Genomic DNA, 21539 nt, shown 5'->3' with positions numbered 1-21539 from the left:
ACGTTACTGTGAAAAGCCCCTAGTCGCCACATTCCGGCGCCTGTTCGGGGATGCCGGTACGGGAATTGAACCCGCTCTGCTGGCCTTGTTCTGCATTACAAGCCAGCTGTTTAGCCCACTGTGCTAAACCAGCCCCTATTGAACCCAAGGACAAGTCCTTGGTGCCATGAGGCAGCAGTGCTATCCGCTGCACCACCATGCTGCCCAGAGAGAAGATTTTAACGTGTGTTTTTTGGTGCAGTGTTTGGAAATTCCAGTAACAATCATGGGGGATTCCAAGGAAAAATCCAGACACTTGGTTCAGAGCAGAGCGTGGGTATTGACCCAGAGTATTCTTGCATGCTTAAAAGGGACTTTGTGTTAATAAGATCATTGCAGCATTAGGGGAAACAGTGGCATAGTGGTACTGTCGCTGGACTAGTAATCCATAGACCCAGGGTAATGTGGTTTGAATCCCGCCATGGCAGATGGTGACATTTGAATTCAATAAAAATCCAGAATTAAAAGTCTAATGATGACCATGAAACCATTGTCAATTGTCATAAAAACGTTAGGGAAGGAAATCTGCCATCCGGTCTGGCCTACATGTGACTCCAGATCTAGATCAATGTGGTTGACTCTTAAATGCCCTCAGGGATGGGCAATAAATGATGGCCCAGCCAGCGATGCCTGCATACCATGAATAAATGTACATTGTAATCCATGTTAACCTTAAAATCTGTATGTATTTGTTAAGCTAAGGGGGAAGTAAAGGAGTATTATCATGATCCAATTTTCTATGTTCAATAAGTTTTTTCTTGTTAATCCTGTGACTGTTCCTCCGCGTTTTATTAAAAAAAAGTAAACGTTACGGTCTTTTGAGCCAGTGTTCCATTCTGGAAACTTCCGTTCAGTTATAATATTGACTGGAATCATGACACGTGGCAACTTTTTACCAATGTAGAATTTGAAGAGTTTATACACTATTCACATCTGATAAGTAGGAAAGGTTGCAGTTCATCCCACATAAATTTCTCACCGGTTTGGCTTAACTTCAGTTACATGGCGTCACCATATATACTGTCATGATCCCAGCTGATAATACTGGACAAGTCCAATCTCAGAGTGAAACCTGACTTGATGGACCCAAACTTAATTTTTTTTAGAACCTGGGAAGTAAGTTTCTGAACACATTCACAGGAGTCTGGTAATGTACTTGTAACAAACAGAATAAAATGTTTATTAAGCAATGAACTATACTACATTAGACAAGTTTGGAAAGATTTCAGTACAAACCCCAGTAAATGATTCAAATTATACTTAATACATAAGAACTAGGAGCAGGAGTAGGCCATCTGGCCCCTCGAGCCTGCTCCAACATTCAATGAGATCATGGCTGATCTTTTGTGGACTCAGCTCCACTTTCCGGCCCGAACTCCATAACCCTTAATCCCTTTATTCTTCAAAAAACTATCTATCTTTATCTTAAAAACATTTAATGAAGGAGCCTCTACTGCTTCACTGGGCAAGGAATTCCATAGATTCACAATGTTTTGGGTGAAGAAGTTCCTCCTAAACTCAGTCCTAAATCTACTTCCCCTTATTTTAAGGCTATGCCCCCTAGTTCTGCTTTCACCCGCCAGTGGAAACAACCTGCCGCATCTATCCTATCTATTCCCTTCATAATCTTATATGTTTCTATAAGATCCCCCCCTCATCCTTCTAAATTTCAATGAGTACCGCCCCAGTCTACTCAACCTCTCCTCGTAATCCAACCCCTTCAGCTCTGGGATTAACCTAGTGAATCTCCTCTGCACACCCTCCAGTGCCAGTACGTCCTTTCTCAAGTAAGGAGACCAAAACTGAACACACTACTCCAGGTGTGGCCTCACTAACACCTTATACAATTGCAGCATAACCTCCCTAGTCTTGAACTCCATCCCTCTAGCAATGAAGGACAAAATTCCATTTGCCTTCTTAATCACCTGTTGCATCTGTAAACCAACTTTTTGCGACTCATGCACTAGCACACCCAGGTCTCTCTGCACAGCAGCATGTTTTAATATTTTATCATTTAAAAAATAATCTCTCTTGCTGTTATTCCTACCAAAATAGATAACCTCACATTTGTCAACATTGTATTCCATCTGCCAGACCCTAACCCATTCACTTAGCCTATCCAAATCCCTCTGCAGACTTCCAGTATCCTCTGCACTTTTTGCTTTACCACTTATCTTAGTGTTGTCTGCAAACTTGGACACATTGCCCTTGGTCCCCAACTCCAAATCATCTATGTAAATTGTGAACAGTTGCGGGCCCAACACTGATCCCTGAAGGACACTACGAGCTACTGATTGCCAACCAGAGAAACACCCATTAATCCCCACTCTTCGCTTTCTATTAATTAACCAATCCTCTATCCATGCTACTACTTTCCCCTTAATGCCATGCATCTTTATCTTATGCAGCAACCTTTTGTGTGGCACCTTGTCAAAGGCTTTCTGGAAATCCAGATATACCACATCCATTGGCTCCCCGTTATCTACCGCACTGTTGATGTCCTCACAAAATTCCACTAAATTAGTTAGGCATGACCTGCCCTTTATGAACCCATGCTGCGTCTGCCCAATGGGACAATTTCCATCCAGATGCCTCACTATTTCTTCCTTGATGATAGATTCCAGCATCTTCCCTACTACCGAAGTTAGGTTCACAGGCCTATAATTACCCGCTTTCTGCCTACCTCCTTTTTTAAACAGTGGTGTCACGTTTGCTAATTTCCAATCCGCCGGGACCACCCCAGAGTCTAGTGAATTTTGGTAAATTATCACTAGTGCATTTGCAATTTCCCTAGCCATCTCTTTTAGCACTCTGGGATGCATTCCATCAGGTCCAGGAGACTTGTCTACCTTTAGCCCCATTAGCTTGCCCATCACTACCTCCTTGGTGATAACAATCCTCTCAAGGTCCTCACCTGTCATAGCCTCATTTCCATCAGTCACTGGCATGTTATTTGTGTCTTCCACTGTGAAGACCGACCCAAAAAAACCTGTTCAGTTCCTCAGCCATTTCCTCATCTCCCATTATTAAATCTCCCTTCTCATTCTCTAAAGGACCAATGTTTACCTTAGCCACTCTTTTTTTGTTTTATATATTTGGAGAAACTTTAAACTATCTGTTTTTATATTCTGAGCAAGTGTACTCTCATAATCCATCTTACTCTTCTTTATAGCTTTTTTAGTAGCTTTCTGTTGCCCCCTAAAGATTTCCCAGTGCTCTAGTCTCCCACTGATCTTTGTTAGAACAAAGAACAAAGAAATGTACAGCACAGGAACAGGCCCTTCGGCCCTCCAAGCCTGTGCCGACCATGCTGCCCGACTAAACATACTTTGTATGTTTTTTCCTTCAATTTGATACTGTCCCTTATTTCCTTAGATATCCACGGTCGATTTTCCCTCTTTTTACCGTCCTTCCTTTTTGTTGGTATAAACCTTTGCTGAGCACTGTGAAAAATCACTTGGAAGGTTCTCCACTGTTCCTCAACTGTTTCACCATAAAGTCTTTGCTCCCAGTCTACCTTAGCTAGTTCTTCTCTCATCCCATTGTAATCTCCTTTGTTTAAGCACAAAACACTAGTGCTTGATTTTACCTACTCACCCTCCATCTGTATTTTAAATTCCACCATATTGTGATCGCTACTTCCGAGAGGATCCCTAACTATGAGATCCTGAAGCAATCCTGTCTCATTACACAGGACCAGATCTAGGACCGCTTGTTCCCTCGTAGGTTCCATTACATACTGTTCTAGGAAACTATCGCGGATACATTCTATAAACTCCTCCTCAAGGCTGCCTTGACCGACCTGGTTAAACCAATCGACATGTAGATTAAAATCCCCCATGATAACTGCTGTCCCATTTCTACATGCATCAGTTATTTCTTTGTTTATTGCCTGCCCCACCATAATGTTACTATTTGGTGGCCTATAGACTACTCCTATCAGTGACTTTTTCGCCTTACTATTCCTGATTTCCACCCAAATGGAATCAACCTTATCCTCCATAGCACCGATGTCATCCCTTACTGTTGCCCGGATGTCATCCTTAAATAACAGAGCGACACCACCTCCCTTACCATCCACTCTGTCCTTCCGAATAGTTTGATACCCTCGGATATTTAACTCCCTGTCGTGACCATCCTTTAACTATGTTTCAATAATGGCCACTAAATCATAGTCATTCACGATGATTTGCGCCATCAACTCATTTACCTTATTCCGAATACTACGAGCATTGAGGTAAAGTACACTTGTGTTGGCTTTTTTACCTCTGTTTTGAACCTTAACACCTCGATCAGTAACCTCTCCTAAGTTATATTTCCTCTTAACGTTTCTGCTAATTTTCCTTGTCGTTGAACCCATATCTTCATGTAACAACCTGCCGCGTCGCTTACCAGTAATGTTTTCACTTCCCGTTTTATTCCTTTTTAGTATTCCTGGTCCTATTCACTGAGCTCCCCTCAGTCACTGTACCTTGTACTGTCACCCTTTTTGATTTTTGACTATGGCTTCTCTGCCTTACACTTTCCCCCTTACCGCCTTTTGTTTCTGTCCCTGTTTTACTACCTTCCAACTTCCTGCATCGGTTTCCATCCCCCTGCCACATTAGTTTAAACTCTCCCCAACAGCTCTAGCAAACACCCCCACCCCCCCAGGACATCAGTTCCAGTCCTGCCCAGGTGCAGACTGTCCGGTTTGTACTGGCCCCACCTCCCCCAGAACCGGTTCCAATGTCCCAGGAATTTGAATCCCTCCCTTTTGCACCAACTCTCGAGCCACTCATTCATCCTCTCTATCCTGACATTCCTACTCTGACTAGCTCGTGGCACTGGTAGCAATCCTGAGATTACTACCATTGAGGTCCTACTTTTTAGTTTAACTCCTAACTCCCTAAATTCAGCTTGTAGGACCTCGTCCCCTTTTTTTACCGATATCGTTGGTGCCTATGTGCACCACGACAGCTGTCTGTTCACCCACCCCCCTCCCCCTCCAAAGAATGTCCTGCAGCCGCTCTGAGACATCCTTGACCCTTGCACCAGGGAGGCAACATACCATCCTGGAGTCTCAATTGCGTCTGCAGAACCGCCTGTCTATTCCCCTTACAATTGAGTCCCCTATCACTATAGCCCTGCCATCCTTCCTGCGCAGCAGAGCCAGCCACGGTGCCATGAACCTGGCTGCTGCTGCCTTCCCCTGGTGAGCCATCTCCCTCAACAGTATCCAAAGCTGTATATCTGTTTTGCAGGGAGATGACTGCAGAGGACACCTGCACTGCCTTCCCACTCTTGCTCTGTCTTTTGGTCACCCATTTTCTATCTCCCTCCGTACCTTTCACCTGCGGTGTGACCAACTCGCTAAACGTGCTATCCACGACGTCCTCAGCATCGCGGATGCGCCAAAGTGAGTCCATCCGCAGCTCCAGAGCCGTCAAGCGGTCTAACAGGAGCTTCAACTGGACACACTTCTTGCACATGAAGGAGCCAGGGACAGTGGACGTGTCCCTGAGCTCCCACATCACACACGAGGAGCATGACATGGGTCTGAGATCTCCTGCCATGTCTTAAACCTTTGGTTAACTTCAACAATTACAATTTCCCAAAATAAATAAATAAACAACAAAGAAAAAAATAAATAAATATACCAATGAAAAGAAAAAGAAAACAGAAAAACTACTTACCAGTCACTTACCAGGGATAAAAAGCACTTCCTCCCCACCCAGCTTTGAACTCTCACCTAGATTCAAATTCCCAAACTCACTCTTGGTTCTGTCTCACTCTGGCTGTGTCTTCTCTGGCTCACTGGGAGAACTCACTGGGAGTGAGTTTACAAGTTGCTCTTTTTAAATTGTCCTGAATTGACTCCCCTCCCCCACCTGCTTTTAGATCAAGGTAGATTTAAGTGACTGACACTTAACTGCCAACCAGTTATGTGAGTGGTTGGGGCAGCCCTTGTTAACCTACACTGCACAATTCTAGCTTAATTTAAATTAATTTAAACTCCTGAAATTTAAAAGGTGCTGGCTTACTGATTTGATTCAATTCCCACCTAGATTCAAATTCCCAAACTCACTCTTGGTTCTGTCTCACTCTGGCTGTGTCTTCAACAATGCCTTTGCAGGTACATACAAATTTGTAAAAATAACACAATTTACATTATCGATCTTATACTCTAATATTCAGTAATTTTACAATGTTTATAAACTTATGGGCAAATTGTGGTCTGACAGACCACACTCCAATACGAGTGACAGAAGCCACAAAGGCAGATTCTGTGGATTTCTCAAGATTACACTGAACCTAATCAGTCTCACAAAGCTGTCTTCCTCAAGAGGGCTTCCAATCTCCACATCCAAAAGAACTTGCCTTGGAATTCTCTCCCAAACTGACACTTCCATACTGCTGCCGCCCAAGAATCACCTCCAGGGTTTCAAACCAATATTCCTTTGCCTTGAATCGTCACGGACACTCGGGCTTCATCTTTCAAGCACACATCGGATGTTCGACCACACCAAACAGACTGTTCAAAGGTCCACAGTAAGTAGTCACCAACCTTTGGTTACCTCCTCGGATCTTCTGGCTTCTCTCAAGCCCACTTTGCTTCAAGTCTGGAAACAAAGCTTTCCCTTTAACTCTGAGCCAATTGTTGTCTCCTTTCTCTCAACTTTATTCAGCAGAATCTATTTCTGATGTCTCTCCTTATCCTTTACCAGGAATGTCTTCTGGAATCTGATTCTGATCCTGTCTTTTATCCCTACCTGAAATCATCATCTTGGACCATCTCCTTGTCACCCTCTGTGTCCTGCTCCATGCGCCACCTTTTCTCTAATGATGCTCCTCTTCAGGTCACCTGCCCTTCAGTTTACACGGTGGTGGAGGCAGCCCACCATTTGCCGGTGGCAGGATCTGCTGTCATTACCGGCTGGAAGATTCCGGTCATTGTTTCTCTTCTGTGCTTGTTTTCCTTCTGCACACATGTGCAGGGCCAGTAAGACAGTGAAATTGCCAAATGCGCATGTGTGTCTATTCTTTGGCCAACACATGCACAGATACCCGAGGCGCACTGGGAACTGTAGCTTCTACCCCAGGCTATTGGACCAGTTTCTGTAGTAAAGTGTGGAAAGCAAAGGATAATTTAATTTGAGGACATCATAGAGTTAAAATCTAATTTGTTTCTTCTTCTTTCCCCCCCCCCCCGCCCGAAAAAAAAAATGTTGCGAAACACACTGGGCTTTGTTCAATATAAATAAAAAAGCTGCCAAAAATCTTTTCTGGGACTGGTTACTATTATTCTAAAGACAGTGTAGTTCTTGGCACTCTGCTTCTGCTGTGTGTAATGATCACGTGGATAGAGAATATTCCATGGAAAGAAAATGGAGCATTTGTATTGTACAGTACATTTATTAGTAACATTTAAATTGCCCATTTACTTAACGTGCTTATTTTTAGTGTGTACCTTCCAATTTCTCAAGTATTTCAGCTTTGATTTTTCCTACCATTTGATATTGGAAATGCCTGAGTGCCTGAAATGTACTAGCCTGTACTCGGTAACTCAGTCAACTGTGTAACATACAGAATTCCATATTTGTTGCAGTGCAGGTTTTCTGTTGTGCTTCACTGGATACAAAATAATCTTTATTGTAATTTGCTTCTCTGGAGATTTTGAGGATGATAATTCCTTATCTGCAAGACCACCAAGGAATAAACTTTATGTATGTTGCACGTATGTCATCCGGATGTCCTGAAGAACTTAATGGCCAATTAGTTGCTTTGGAGGTGTTTATATGTTGGCAGAAAAATTCCACAAAGCAAGGATGCACTAAAAGCAAATGAGATAAATGACCAACTAATCTGCCTTGCTATTTATTTGAGGGAGTATCACAGTTTAGAATTTTTACAATAGACATGTCCTTTGCGTCAATATCACCTGAGAGCTCCTGTATGTAAACCATACAATCCCATGATCTGGAGTGCAACTTATTCTGCCCTGTTTCGACACTAATAAAGCTGAAAACTATTTGCTCGATAATTTACAGTTCTTATTCATTAAAGGCTACCGAATTGGTGATTTCTGATCTGAGCAGAAAATTACAACAGAAACATTTGTTTTTCTTTAGAATTATGCACTATTGGCTTTATAATTTTGGTTACCTTATCAATTAGAGAAGCAGAGTCCTTTTCTCCCTTTCAATGGTACAGTCTGAGTGGAGGCTACTTTATTGTCTAAAGGAAGCGGGATCACAGCAAATGTGTCTTGATGGTGAGGATTGAAATCTAATCCTGCCTCACTGTTGTAATGATTTATCGTTGATAGGCCGCTCAAGTCCTAGGTAAAATTTGGTCAAAGTGGTATGACAGTGGATTTCAACAGTATTTCTTTGTTGGTTCTGTGCAGCTTCCCACTGGTTATAATAAGTGGCCAAGAAAGAATTGAAGCAGGAACCTTCAGACTGCGGCCACAACATTTTACCTGTCTCTGGTTTCAATAAAATCTGGGTAGCTTTCATTCAGAACCTGTTTGTTCAATTCCCCAGAAGTCGTAATTAATTGATTGTTGAGGCATCTTTAATGATAAATTATAATGTGGATGGGAGATCTTAATTAGCCAAATGTAAATTTTAAAATGCAAGTGGTGTAGGGCAGACTTGGTGGATCCTCTGAAAGCCGGGATCAACTGAGTGAAGCTGAGGCTGGAGACCCATAGCCAGGCATTCCAGAAAGTGGAGGAGGTGGTGGCGGAGCATGAGGAGCAGCTTACCTCATTGGCCAAAATTTGGATGTTGAGGGAGACCCAGAAGCGGCTCAAGTGGAGGATCTGGAGAACTGCTCCCAGAGGCAGAATTTGAGAATAGTGGGGATGCCGGAAGGTATTGAGGGAGAGGACGCAGGCTCTTTAGGGACAGGAGGTGGAGATGGTGGTTGCTATGCATGCGGAGAAGGCCTTTGATCGGATAGAACAAAGAACAAAGAAAAGTACAGCACGGGACCAGGCCCTTCGGCCCTCCAAGCCTGTACCGACCATACTGCCCGTCTAAACTAAAATCTTCTACACTTCCTGGGTCAGTATCCCTCTATTCCCATCCTATTCATGTATTTGTCAAGATGCCTCTTAAATGTTACTATCGTCCCTACTTCCACCACCACCTCCGACAGTGAGTTTCAGGCGCACCCACTACCCTCTGTAAAAAAATCTTGCCTCGTACATCTCCTCTAAACCTTGCCCCTCGCACCTTAAACCTATGTCCCCTAGTAATTGCTCCCTCTACCCTGGGAAAAAGTCTCTGACTATCCACTCTGTCTATGCCCCTCATAATTTTGTAGACCTCTATCATGTCGCCCCTCAACCTCCGTCTTTCCAGTGAGAACAAACCGAGTTTATTCAACCGCTCCTCATAGCTGATGCCCTCCATACCAGGCAACATCCTGGTAAATCTCTTCTGCACCCTCTCTAAAGCTTCCACATCCTTCTGGTAGTGTGGCGACCAGAATTGAACACTATACTCCAAGTGCAGCCTAACTAAGGTTCTACTGCTGCAACATGACTTGCCAATTATTATACTCAATGCCCCGGCCAATGAAGGCAAGCATGCCGTATGCCTTCTTGACTACCTTCTCCACCTGTGTTGCCCCTTTCAGTGACCTGTGGACCTGTACACCTAGATCTCTCTGACTGTCAATACTCTTGAGGGTTCTACCATTCACTGTATATTCCCTACCTGCATTAGACCTTCCAAAATGCATTACCTCACATTTGTCCGGATTAAACTACATCTGCCATCTCTCCGCCTAAATCTCCAAACGATCTAAATCCTGCTGTATCCTCTGACAGTCCTCATCGCTATCCGCAATTCCACCAACCTTTATGTCGTCTGCAAACTTACTAAGCAGACCAGTTACATTTTCCTCCAAATCATTTATATGTACTACGAACAGCAAAGGTCCCAGCACTGATCCCTGTGGAACACCATTAGTCACAGCCCTCCAATCAGAAAAGCACCCTTCCATTGCTACTCTCTGCCTTCTATGACCTACCCAGTTCTGTATCCATCTTGCCAGCTCACCCCTGATCCCGTGTGACTTCACCTTTTGTACCAGTCTGCCATGAGGGATCTTGTCAAAGGCCTTACTGAAGTTCATATAGACAACATCCACTGCCCTACCTGCATCAATCATCTTTGTGACCTCTTCGAAAAACTCTATCAAGTTAGTGAGACACGACCTCCCCTTCATAAAACCATGCTGTCTCTCGCTAATACGTCCATTTGCTTCCAAATGGGAGTAGATCCTGTCTCGAAGAATTCTCTCCAGTAATTTCCCTACCACTGACGTAAGGCTCACCGGCCTGTAGTTTCCTGGATTATCCTTGCTTACCCTTCTTAAACAAAGGAACAATATTGGCTATTCTCCAGTCCTCCGGGACATCACCTGAAGACAATGAGGATCCAAAGATTTCTGTCAAGGTCTCAGCAATGTCCTCTCTAGCCTCCTTCAGTATTCTGGGGTAGATCCCATCAGGCCCTGGGGACTTATCTACCTTAATATTTTTCAAGATGCCCAACACCTTGTCTTTTTGGATCTCAATGTGACCCAGGCTATCTACACACCCTTCTCCAGACTCAACAAAGAAAAATTACAGCACAGGCACAGGCCCTTCGGCCCTCCAAGCCTGCGCCAATCCAGATCCTCTATCTAAAACTGTCGCCTATTTTCTAAGGGTCTGTATCCCTCTGCTCCCTGTCCATTCATGTATCTGTCTAGATACATCTTAAATGACGCTATCGTGTCCACCTCTACCACCTCTGCCGGCAATGCGTTCCAGGCACCCAGCACCCTCTGCGTAAAGAACTTTCCACGCATATCTCCCTTAAACTTTTCCCCTCTCACCTTGAACTCGTGACCCCTAGTAATTGAGTCCCCCACTCTGGGGGGGAAAAAGCTTCTTGCTATCCACCCTGTCTATACCTCTCATGATTTTATAGACCTCAATGAGGTCCCCCTCAACCTCTGTCTTTCTAATGAAAATATTCCTAATCTACTCAACCTCTCTTCATAGCGAACACCCTCCATACCAGGCAACATCCTGGTGAACCTCCTCTGCACCTTCTCCAAAGCATCCACATCCTTTTGGTAATGTGGCGACCAGAACTGTATGCAGTGTTCCAAATGTGGCTGAACCTAAGTCTTATACAACTTTAACATGACCTGCTAACTCTTGTACTCAATACCCCTTCCGATGAAGGAAAGCATGCCGTATGCCTTCTTGACCACTCTATCGACCTGCACAGCCACCTTCCGGGTACAGTGGACTCTGTACATCAATTTTCCCCCGGGCTTTTTCATTTACCGTATAGTTCGCTCTTGAATTGGATCTTCCAAAATGCATCACCTCGCATTTGCCCGGGTTGAACTCCATCTGCCATTTCTCCGCCCAACTCTCCAATCTATCTGTATTCTCTGACAGTCCCCTTCACTATCTGCTACTCCACCAATCTTAGTGTCATCTGCAAACCTGCTAATCAGACCACCTATACCTTCCTCCAGATCATTTATGTATATCACAAACAACAGTGGTCCGAGCACGGATCCCTATGGAACACCACTGGTCACAGTTCTCCATTTTGAGAAACTCCCGTCCACTACTACTCTCTGTCTCCTGTTGCCCAGCCAGTTCTTTATCCATCTAACTCGTACACCCTGGACCCCATGAGACTTCTATTTCTCCATCAGCCTACCATGGGGAACCTTGTCAAATGCCGTACTGCAGTCCACGTATATAACATCTACAGCCCTTCCCTCATCAATCAATTTTGTCACTTCCTCAAAGAATTCTATTAAGTTGGTAAGACATGACCTTCCCTGCACAATACCATGTTGCCTATCACTGATGAGCCCATTTTCTTCAAATGGGAATAGATCCTCTCCCTCAGGATCTTCTCCAGCAGCTTCCCTAATATTGATGTCAGGCTCACCGGTCTTTAATTACCTGGATTATCCCTGCTACCCTTTTTAAACAAGGGGACAACATTAGCAATTCTCCAGTCCTCCAGTACCTCACCTGTGTCCAAGGATGCTGCAAAGATATCTGTTAAGGCCCCTGCTATTTCCTCTCTCACTTCCCTCAGTAACCTGGGATAGATCCCATCCGGACCTGGGGACTTGTCCACCTTAATGCCTTTTAGAATACCCAACGCATCCTCCCTCCTTATGCCGACTTGACCTAGAATAATCAAACATCTATCCCTAACCTCAACATCCATTATTTCCCTCTCCTCGGTGAATACCAATGCAAAGTACTCGTTAAAAATCTCACCCATTTTTTTCTGACTCCATGCATAACTTTCCTCCTTTGTCCTTGAGTGGGCCAAACCTTTCTCTAGTTACCCTCTTGCTCCTTATATATGAATAAAAGGCTTTGGGATTTTCCTTAACCCTGTTTGCTAAAGATATTTCATGATCCCTTTTAGCCCTCTTGATTCCTCGTTTCAGATTGGTCCTGCATTCCCGATATTCTTCCAAAGCTTCGTCTGTCTTCAGTCACCTAGACCTTGTGTACGCTTCCTTTTTCCTCTTAGCTTGTCTCACAATTTCACCTGTCATCCATGGTTCCCTAATCTTGCCATTTTTATCCCTCATTTTCACAGGGACATGTCTGTCCTGCACTCTAATCAACCTCTCTTTAAAAGCCTCCCACACATCAAATGTGGATTTATCTTCAAACAGCTGCTCCCAATCCACATTCCCCACCTCCTGCCGAATTTTGGTATAGTTTGCCTTCCCCCAATTTAGCACTCTTCCTTTAGGATCACTCTTGTCTTTGTCAATGAGTATTCTAAAACTTACGGAATTGTGATCACTATTCCCAAAGTAATCCCCGACTGAAACTTCAAACACCTGGCCGAGCTCATTCCCCAACACTAGGTCCAGTATGGCCCCTTCCTGAGTTGGACTATTTACATACTGCTCTAGAAAATCCTCCTGGATGCTCCTTACAAATTCTGCTCCATCTAGACCTCTGACATTAAGTGTATCCCAGTCAATGTTGGGAAAATTAAAATCTCCTATCACCACCACCCTGTTGCTCCTACATCTTTCCATAATCTGTTTACATATTTGTACCTCTATCTCATGCTCGCTGTTGGGAGGTGTGTAGTACAGCCCCAACATTGTTCCCGCACCCTTCCTATTTCTGAGCTCTGCCCATATCGCCTCACTGCTCGAGTCCTCCATAGTGCCCTCCTTCAGCACAGCTGTGATATCCTCTCTGACCAGTAATGCAACTCCTCCACCCCTTTTACCTCCCTCTCTATCCCGCCTGAATCATCGATATCCTGGGATATTTAGTTGCCAATCATGCCCTTCCCTCGACCAAGTCTCAGTAATAGCAATAACATCAATGATATAGGTAAAAAACGGTAAAAATGGGCAGCACGGTAGCATTGTGGATAGAACAATTGCTTCACAGCTCCAGGGTCCCAGGTTCGATTCCGGCTTGGGTCACTGTCTGTGCGGAGTCTGCACATCCTCCCCGTGTGTGCGTGGGTTTCCTCCGGGTGCTCCGGTTTCCTCCCACAGTCCAAAGATGTGCGGGTTAGGTGGATTGGTCATGATAAATTGCCCTTAGTGTTGGGTGGGGTTACTGGGTTATGGGGATAGGGTGGAGGTGCTGAACTTGGGTAGGGTACTCTTTCCAAGAGCCGGTGCACACTCGATGGGCCGAATGGCCTCCTTCTGCACTGTAAATTCTATGATACTCACAGGTACTAATCTAAGCCCTAAGTTCATCTGCCTTACCTACTACACTTCTTGCATTCAAACAAATGTACCTCAGACCACCAATCCCTTTGCGTTCATCATCTGCTCCCTGCCTACTCTCCCCCTTAGTCACTCTGACTTCATGATCTAATTCCTTACAGGCTTTAGTTACTACCTCCTTACTGCCCATTAACCTCCTCATTTGGTTCCCATCCCCCTGCCACATTAATTTAAACCCTCCCCAACAGCATTAGCAAAAGCACCCCCAAGGACATTGGTTCCAGTCCGGCCCAGGTGTAGACCATCCAATTTGTCTAGTCCTACCTCCCCAAAACTGGTCCCAATGTCCAACAAATCTGAACCCCTCCCTCCTGCACCATCTCTCAAGCCACTCATTCATCCTGCCTATTCTTTCATTTCCAGTCTGACTACCACATGGCACTGGTAGCAATCCTGAGATTACTACCTCTGAGGTCCGACTTTTTAACTTGGCTCCTAACTCCCTAAATTCTGCTTGTAGGACCTCATTCCGTTTTTTACCTATATCATTGATGCCTATATGCACCATGATAACTGGCTGTTCACCCTCCTCCTTTAGAATGCTCTGCAGCCGATCTGAGACATCCCTGACCCATGCACCTGGGAAGCAACATAGCATTCGGGAGTCTCGTTTTCGACCACAGAACCGCCTATCTACTCCCCTTACAATTGAATCCCCTATGACTATAGACCTTCCACTCTTTTTCCCGCCCTTCTGTACAGCAGAGACAGCCATGGTGCCATGAACCTGGCTACTGCTGCGTTCCGCTGGTGAGCCATCGCCCCCAACATCCACCAATTCCTTCTCTTTGGTGAATACTGATGCAAAGTATTCATTTAGTACCTCGCCCACTTCCTCTGGCTCCACACATAGATTCCCTTGCCTATCCTTCAGTGGGCCAACCCTTTCCCTGGCTACCCTCTTGCTTTTTATGTGTGTGTAAAAAGCCTTGGGATTTTCCTTAACCCTATTTGCCAATGACTTATCGTGACCCCTTTTAGCCCTCCTGACTTCTTGCTTAAGTTCCTTCCTACTTTCCTTATATTCCACACCGGCTTCATCTGTTCCCAGCCTTCTAGCCCTGACAAATGCCTCCTTTTTCTTTTTGACGAGGCCTACAATATCTCTCATTATCCAAGGTTCCCGAAATTTGCCGTATTTATCCTCCTTCCGCACAGGAACATGCCGATCCAGAATTCCTTTCAGTTGACATTTGAAAGCCTCCCACATGTCAGATGTTGATTTACCCTCAAACATCCACCCCCAATCTAGGTTCTTCAGTTCCCCCCTAATATAGTTATAATTAGCCTTCCCCCCCCAATTTGGCGCATTCACCCTAGGACCACTCTTATCCTTGTCCACCAGCACTTTAAAATTTACTGAATTGTGGTCACTGTTCCCGAAATGCTCCCCTACTGAAACTTCTACCACCTGGCCGGGCTCATTCCCCAATACCAGGCCCAGTACAGCCCCTTCCCTAGTCGGACTATCCACATATTGTTTTAAGAAGCCCTCCTGGATGCCCCTTACAAACTCTGCCCCGTCCAAGCCCCTAGCACTAAGTGAGTCCCAGTCAATATTGGGGAAGTTGAAGTCTCCCATCACAACAACCCTGTTGCTTTTACTCCTTTCCAAAATCTGTCTACCTATCTGCTCCTCTCTCTCCCGCTGGCTGTTGGGTGGTCTGTAGTAAACCCCCAACATTATGACTGCACCCTTCTTATTCCTGATCTCTACCCATATAGCCTCGCTGTCCTCTGAGTTGTCCTCCCGTAGTACAGCTGTGATATTCTCCCTAACCAATAGTGCAACTCCGCCATCCCTTTTACATCCCCCTCTATCCCGCCTGAAACATCTAAATCCTGGAACATTTGGCTGCCTATCCAGTCCTTCCCTCAACCAGGTTTTTGTAATGGCAACAACATCATAGTTCCAAGTACTAATCCAAGCTCTAAGTTCATCTGCCTTACCCGTTATACTTCTTGCATTTAAACATATGCACTTCAGGCCACCAGACCCGCTGTTGTCAGCAACATCTCCCTGTCTGCTCTTCCTCAGTGCCATAGTGGCCCTATTCCCTAGTTCTCCCTCAATGTTTTCACCTTCTGACCTATTGCTCCTGTGCCCACCCCCCGCCATACTAGTTTAAACCCTCCCGTGTGACACTAGCAAACCTCACGGCCAGAATATTTATGCCTCTCCAGTTTAGATGCAACCCGTCCTTCTTATACAGATCACACGTGCCCCGGAAGAGCTCCCAGTGATCCAGATAACGGAAACCTCCCTCCTACACCAGCTGTTTAGCCACGTGTTTAGCTGCTCTATCTTCCTATTTCTAGCCTCATTGGCACGTGGACAGGGAGTAATCCGGAGATTACAACCCTAGAGGTCCTGTCTTTTAACTTTCTGCCAGGCTTCCTGAACTCCTGCTGCAGGACCTCATTCCCCTTCCTGCCTATATCCTTAGTACCAATATGTACAACGACCTCTGACTGTTTGCCCTTCCCCTTCAGGATGCCTGCTACCCGTTCTGAGACATTCTGGACCCTGGCACCAGGGAGGCAACATAGCATCCTGGAGTCTGTTTCACGTCCACAGCATCGCCTATCTGTGCCCCTGACTATAGAGTCCCCTTTGACTATTGCTCTTCTGCGCTTTGACCCTCCCTGCTGAACATCAGAGCCAGGAGTGATGCCACTGCTCTAGCTGCTGCTTTTTTCCCTGATAGGCTATTCCCCCCAACAGTATCCAAAGCGGTATACCTGTTCGAGAGGGGGACAACCACAGGGGATTCCTGCACTGACTGCCTGCCCCTTCTGGTGGTCACCCATCTCTCTGCCTGCACCTTGGGTGTGACCGCGTCTCTATAACTCCTATCTATGACGCTTTCCGCCACCTGCATGGAAGTACTGGGACGGTTCGGGCAGGGGTTTGTGGATTGGGTCTGGTTGTTATATAGGGTGCAGGTAGCGAGTGTCAGGACGAATCGGATTAGTTCAGGGTATTTTGGATTGCACTGTGGGACAAGTCGGGGCCCACTCCTCCCTCATTGCTTTATTGCCTTGGTGATAGAACCATCAGCAATGGCACTTAAAAGCGTCAAGGAGTTGGAGAGGGTTATACATAAATGCCGTAATAAAATTATATTTTAAACAATGTTAATGAGAAAGCAACTCCATCAGACCACATGCAGCTAGCTAAACTGAAAGCTCCTTTGAACAATGTTAGATGATCACATGGTTTATGTCGTGACTATTTGCTGATTAGCATATCCTCATCACACAGGCAGAGTTAATCTGGTTTAACATGTTGAGCGTCAAGTCTACTAAAACACTTTGCTTTATCCTCAGCTATTTAAGCACCATTCAAGGATTATATGTATTACTTATTTTTACTGTATTAATTTAACCTGCCATTTTTATTGTCATTGTCTGTGCACATTCTCCCCGTGTCTGTGTGGGTTCCCTCCGGGTGCTCCTGTTTCCTCCCACAAGTCCTGAAAGTGTTTATTAGGTGAATTGGACATTCTGAATTCTCCCTCAGTGTACCCGAACAGGCGATTAAGGACTTTTCACAGTAACTTCATTGCAGTGTTAACGTAAGCCTACTTGTGACAACAATAAAGATTATTATTATTAAACGGCAACTCGCCTCGTCTTGTGGCCTCCTCGGGAACACCTCGCTTTTTCCCTTATTCAAATTGTATCCCAAAAACCGGCCAAATTCCACCAGGGTCTCCATGATGCCTCCGATGCTGTCCACTGGGTCCTAAATATGTAATAGGTCGCATGCTTTCACCGTGTTTGACCCCCCCCCCCCCCCCGCTCAATCCCTCTCCAGTCCCTCAACGCCCTAAGCGCCATTGCCATTGGCGCTATCTCCATGGCGGAAAGCAAGGGGGAGAGCAGAGCACCCCCCCCCCTCTTACGGGCTGCCCACCGAGGATTGATTTCTCACTATACAACCTTGCTATGTATGATGATAAACCAATGAAGAAAACATTCTATGTAATAAAAAAGAAGGGTGTCGGGGGGGTAAGTCGGTTTTGGGGGGTTATTTCTAATGTTTCACGTTTGTAAATTCTATTTGGTTTGCACAGATTTGTTTATTTTGTATTGTATAAAGTGAAAAATGCTTTAAACATTTTCCAAAAAAAAATGTATATCTAAATTATCGGATCATGCATAGGATCAAAGATTTATGTTAAATTTGAGAGATACATTGGTCATGCTTTTTATTTATTAAACAATTCTAGTATTGAAAGTACTGAACATGATCAATAGTTTTTGTTTAAAAGACCATCATTTAACTCTGGTTTCTTTTTACTTGTATATAGTCAAGTAACAAGATGAAGGAAGAACAAGTGAAGTGCTGCAGGGATATATGCTGAAGCCCTGTTCCTAACAATGTTTTAACTAAATGTACAATTGTCAAATATTTGCAGATAATGTTGTCCTTTTAAAATGATGAACAATTGTTTTTTTAGTTTCCAGTAGTTTCATGAGGAATAATATTCCCCTCTAACGGGTTTTGAAGCTCTTTCCCGCTATCCTTTTGGTTTTCTATTGCAAAGGCTTGGTTTTCTGTTGCAAAGGCTATCTGTTTTAAGAACTCAACAGGTTTTAATGGGAGGGTGAAGGCAAGAGGGAGTAATTGAGCATAGACCAATGTTTCATGACCAATATACCTCGCATCAAATCTGTATTGTCGTGTTAAAGGAACAGGCTAGATTATTCACAACTATATCTAAGTTTATTGTTCGTCAGCACCCCCACCCACCAGTTTATAAAGCTACATTCCACAATCCTTTCGATCTTCTGTTGCAAAGGCTATCTGTTTTAAGAACTCTCAACAATGAAATGGGATGTGAGCTGTGTAGCAGTGATTTGGTTTTATCTAGAAAAGCACTAAAGCTTTAAGGATTGTCCTGGCGATAATGTTTGTCTTTAATTTAAATTCTATGCAATAATTGTCTGCATTTTTCTGAGGTACCTTTCTTCTTTATTTCATTTTCTGAAAAAGCAGATGTGTACAAAATGGAACAACAGAAAGACAAGCCACACCTCAGTGTTGACTGTGGACAGCCGAGGCCGACAAAAGGTAAATAATGGAATGCATGTTAAACTGACCTAAAAATAAAGCTCTTTTGTATGCTGCTTTGATTTCCCCCCCCCACTTCCTGCAGACGGACAATTCTCCTTGAAGTCGATGACCGGCTGCCACCTCCGAGCTAACCCCTGTAGTGAACCCCTTAAGGCAAACTTAATTTTCCCTAGCCTAAGAAACCCTGCAATGTCACTAACACCAAACACCTGACTTTGGAGACTCCGAGTCCCTCCATCCCAACAAAATCAGTCTCCGGGCCACCAGGGAGGCAAAAGCCAAAACATCGCCCTCCCCCCCCGGCTCCCGGATCTTCCAACACTTCAAGTATTGCCACCTCTGGACTCTGAGTCACCCTCCCTTCCAGAACCTCTGACATGACATCTCAAAATCCCTGCCAATATCCCCCCAGCCTCGGACACACCCAGATCGTGATTCGCATGCCCTCCCCCACAGCGCTCACACCTGTCCCTCCACCTCAAAAAACCTGCTCATCCGGGTCACAGTCATATGAGCCCTGTGGACCACCTTGAATTGGATCAGGCTAAGCCTGGCACACGTCGAGGATGCATTGACTCTCTTCAGGGCCTTCTCCTATAACCCGGCTTCTAACTCTCCTCCCAACTCTTCTCCCACTTCCTCTTCACCCCCCCCCCCCCCCCCCCCCCCCCCCCCCCCATTGGAACCCCTTCCCACTTCATCAGTTTCTTGTATATCTCCAAGACCCTCCCCTCCCCAACCCCTGTTTTAGACATCACCTTATCCTGTAGCCACCTTAGTGAGAGGCGAGTGAAGCCCGGGACCTGCCTCCGGACAAAATCCCACACTTGCAAGTACCATAACCCATTCCCCCCGGCAACTCAAACTCCTCTAGCACCTCCAAGCTGGGGAAACACTCCTCAATGAAGAGATCTCCAAATCTCTCAATCCCTGCCCACTGCCACCTCTTGAAGCCACCGTCCATTTCCCTCCCTGGAGCGAACCGATAATTGTCAAATCGGTGACCATACCACCCAGTGTCTTGTGCTGCCTCCATTGCCCCCACATTCTCGGGGCTCACTACCACTGGGCGTGTGGAGTAACGAGCCGGTGAGAACGGCAGAGGTGCCGTTAACAAAGCCTTCAGACTCGTGCCTTTGCAAGATGCTGCCTCCACTCACTCCCACACCCGACCCCTCTCCCATTACCCATTTCCTAACCATCGATATATTAGCTGCCCAGTAGTAATTAATAAAGTTTGGAAGGGCCAAGCTCCCCTCCCCGAGCCCCCGCTCAAGAAGGACCCTCTTCACCCTCTGGGCTTTCCTGGCCCATATAAAACTCGAGATTGCCGCATTCATCATCCTAAAAAATGCCTTGAGGATGAAGGTTGGAAGACACTGAAACACGAACAGCAATCTCGGAAGGCTGTCATTTTCACGCCAATTGGCGCAGTGGGTTAGCCCTGTTCCCTCACGGCGCCGAGGTCCCAGGTTCGATCCCGGCTCTGGGTCACTGTCCGTGTGGAGTTTGCACGTTCTCCCCGTGTTTACGTGGGTTTCGCTCCCACAACCCAAAGATGTGCAGGCTAGGTGGATTGGCCACATTGAAATTGCCCCTGAGTTGGAAAAAATGAATTGGGCACTCTTAAATTAAAAAAAAAAAAAAAAAATTAAAAATTTTTAAAACAAATTCCACACCAATGACAGCGGGAGCACGTCCCACCCTATGGAAGTCCCCTTTCATTTGCTCAATCAACCTGTCCAAATTTAATTTATGAAGCTGACCCCAGTCCCTTGCCACTTGAATCCCCAGGTAACTAAAAATTCCCGGCCAGGGCAAACAGTAGTGGGGAGAATGGACACCCCTGTCTCATCCCCTGACAGGCAGAAATATGTCCTTGCATTCCCCACCGACACCTGATAAGAGCAACTGGACCCTATCCACAAATTCCTGCCCAAACCCAAACCTTCCCAGGACCTCCCGCAAATGCTTCCACTCCACCCGATCAAAGGCCTTTTCTGCATCCATGGCCACCACCACCTTGACCTCGTGCCCCTCCGCAGGCATCATTATTACATTAAGGAGCTGCCTAATATTGGGTGTCAGGTGTTGTCCCTTAACAAATCCTGCCTGATCCTCCGCTATTACCCCTGGAACACAATCTTCTATATGTGTGGCCAAGATCTTTGCCAGCAATTTCACATTTAGCAGGAAGATTGGCCTATATGACCCACAGCTCTCGGGATCCTTATCCTGTTTCAGAATAAGGGAAATCGATGCCTGCAATAACATTGAGGGGAGCACACCCAGCTCTTCTTACTCGTTAAAAGCCTTTACCAGAAGGGGCCCCAACAGCCCGGAAAACTTTTTATAGAACTCAACCGGATATTCGTCTGGTCCCAGGGTCCTCCTCCTCCTCCCCCTCCTCCTCTCTCTCTTCTCCCCCCCCCCCCCCCCCCTTATCCCTCACTTTCCCAATCTCTCTCGCTGCCTCCTGCTTCCTCAGCTGGTGTGCCAGCATCTTGCTGGCATTTTCCCCATATTCATACACCGCCCCCTTTACCCTCCTCAGCTGTCCCTCCGCCTTACAAGTGGACAGGAGCCCAAATTCTAGCTGAAGTCTCTGACG

At 45.5% G+C, this 21539-nt stretch overlaps 1 protein-coding gene across 4 annotated transcripts in view; it reads left to right on the top strand.

Annotated features, from left to right (window-relative positions):
• tanc1a (tetratricopeptide repeat, ankyrin repeat and coiled-coil containing 1a) overlaps positions 1-21539 on the top strand; it is a 271496-nt gene that overhangs the window by 79612 nt on the left and 170345 nt on the right. For 2 of the 4 annotated variants that reach the window (XM_072474765.1, XM_072474748.1), the window contains exon 3: positions 18851-18925. In XM_072474765.1, coding sequence (XP_072330866.1) covers positions 18851-18925 — 75 coding nt within the window. Of the gene's footprint in view, positions 1-18847; positions 18926-21539 lie in introns of all 4 variants that reach the window. The other 2 variants (XM_072474757.1, XM_072474739.1) reach the window with 1 other exon arrangement.

This window comes from Scyliorhinus torazame, chromosome 2 (genome assembly GCF_047496885.1).
Source record: "Scyliorhinus torazame isolate Kashiwa2021f chromosome 2, sScyTor2.1, whole genome shotgun sequence".
Taxonomy (NCBI): Eukaryota; Metazoa; Chordata; class Chondrichthyes; order Carcharhiniformes; family Scyliorhinidae; genus Scyliorhinus; species Scyliorhinus torazame.
Note: the sequence above shows the minus strand (reverse complement) of the source record. Positions and strands in the feature narration are given on the sequence as shown.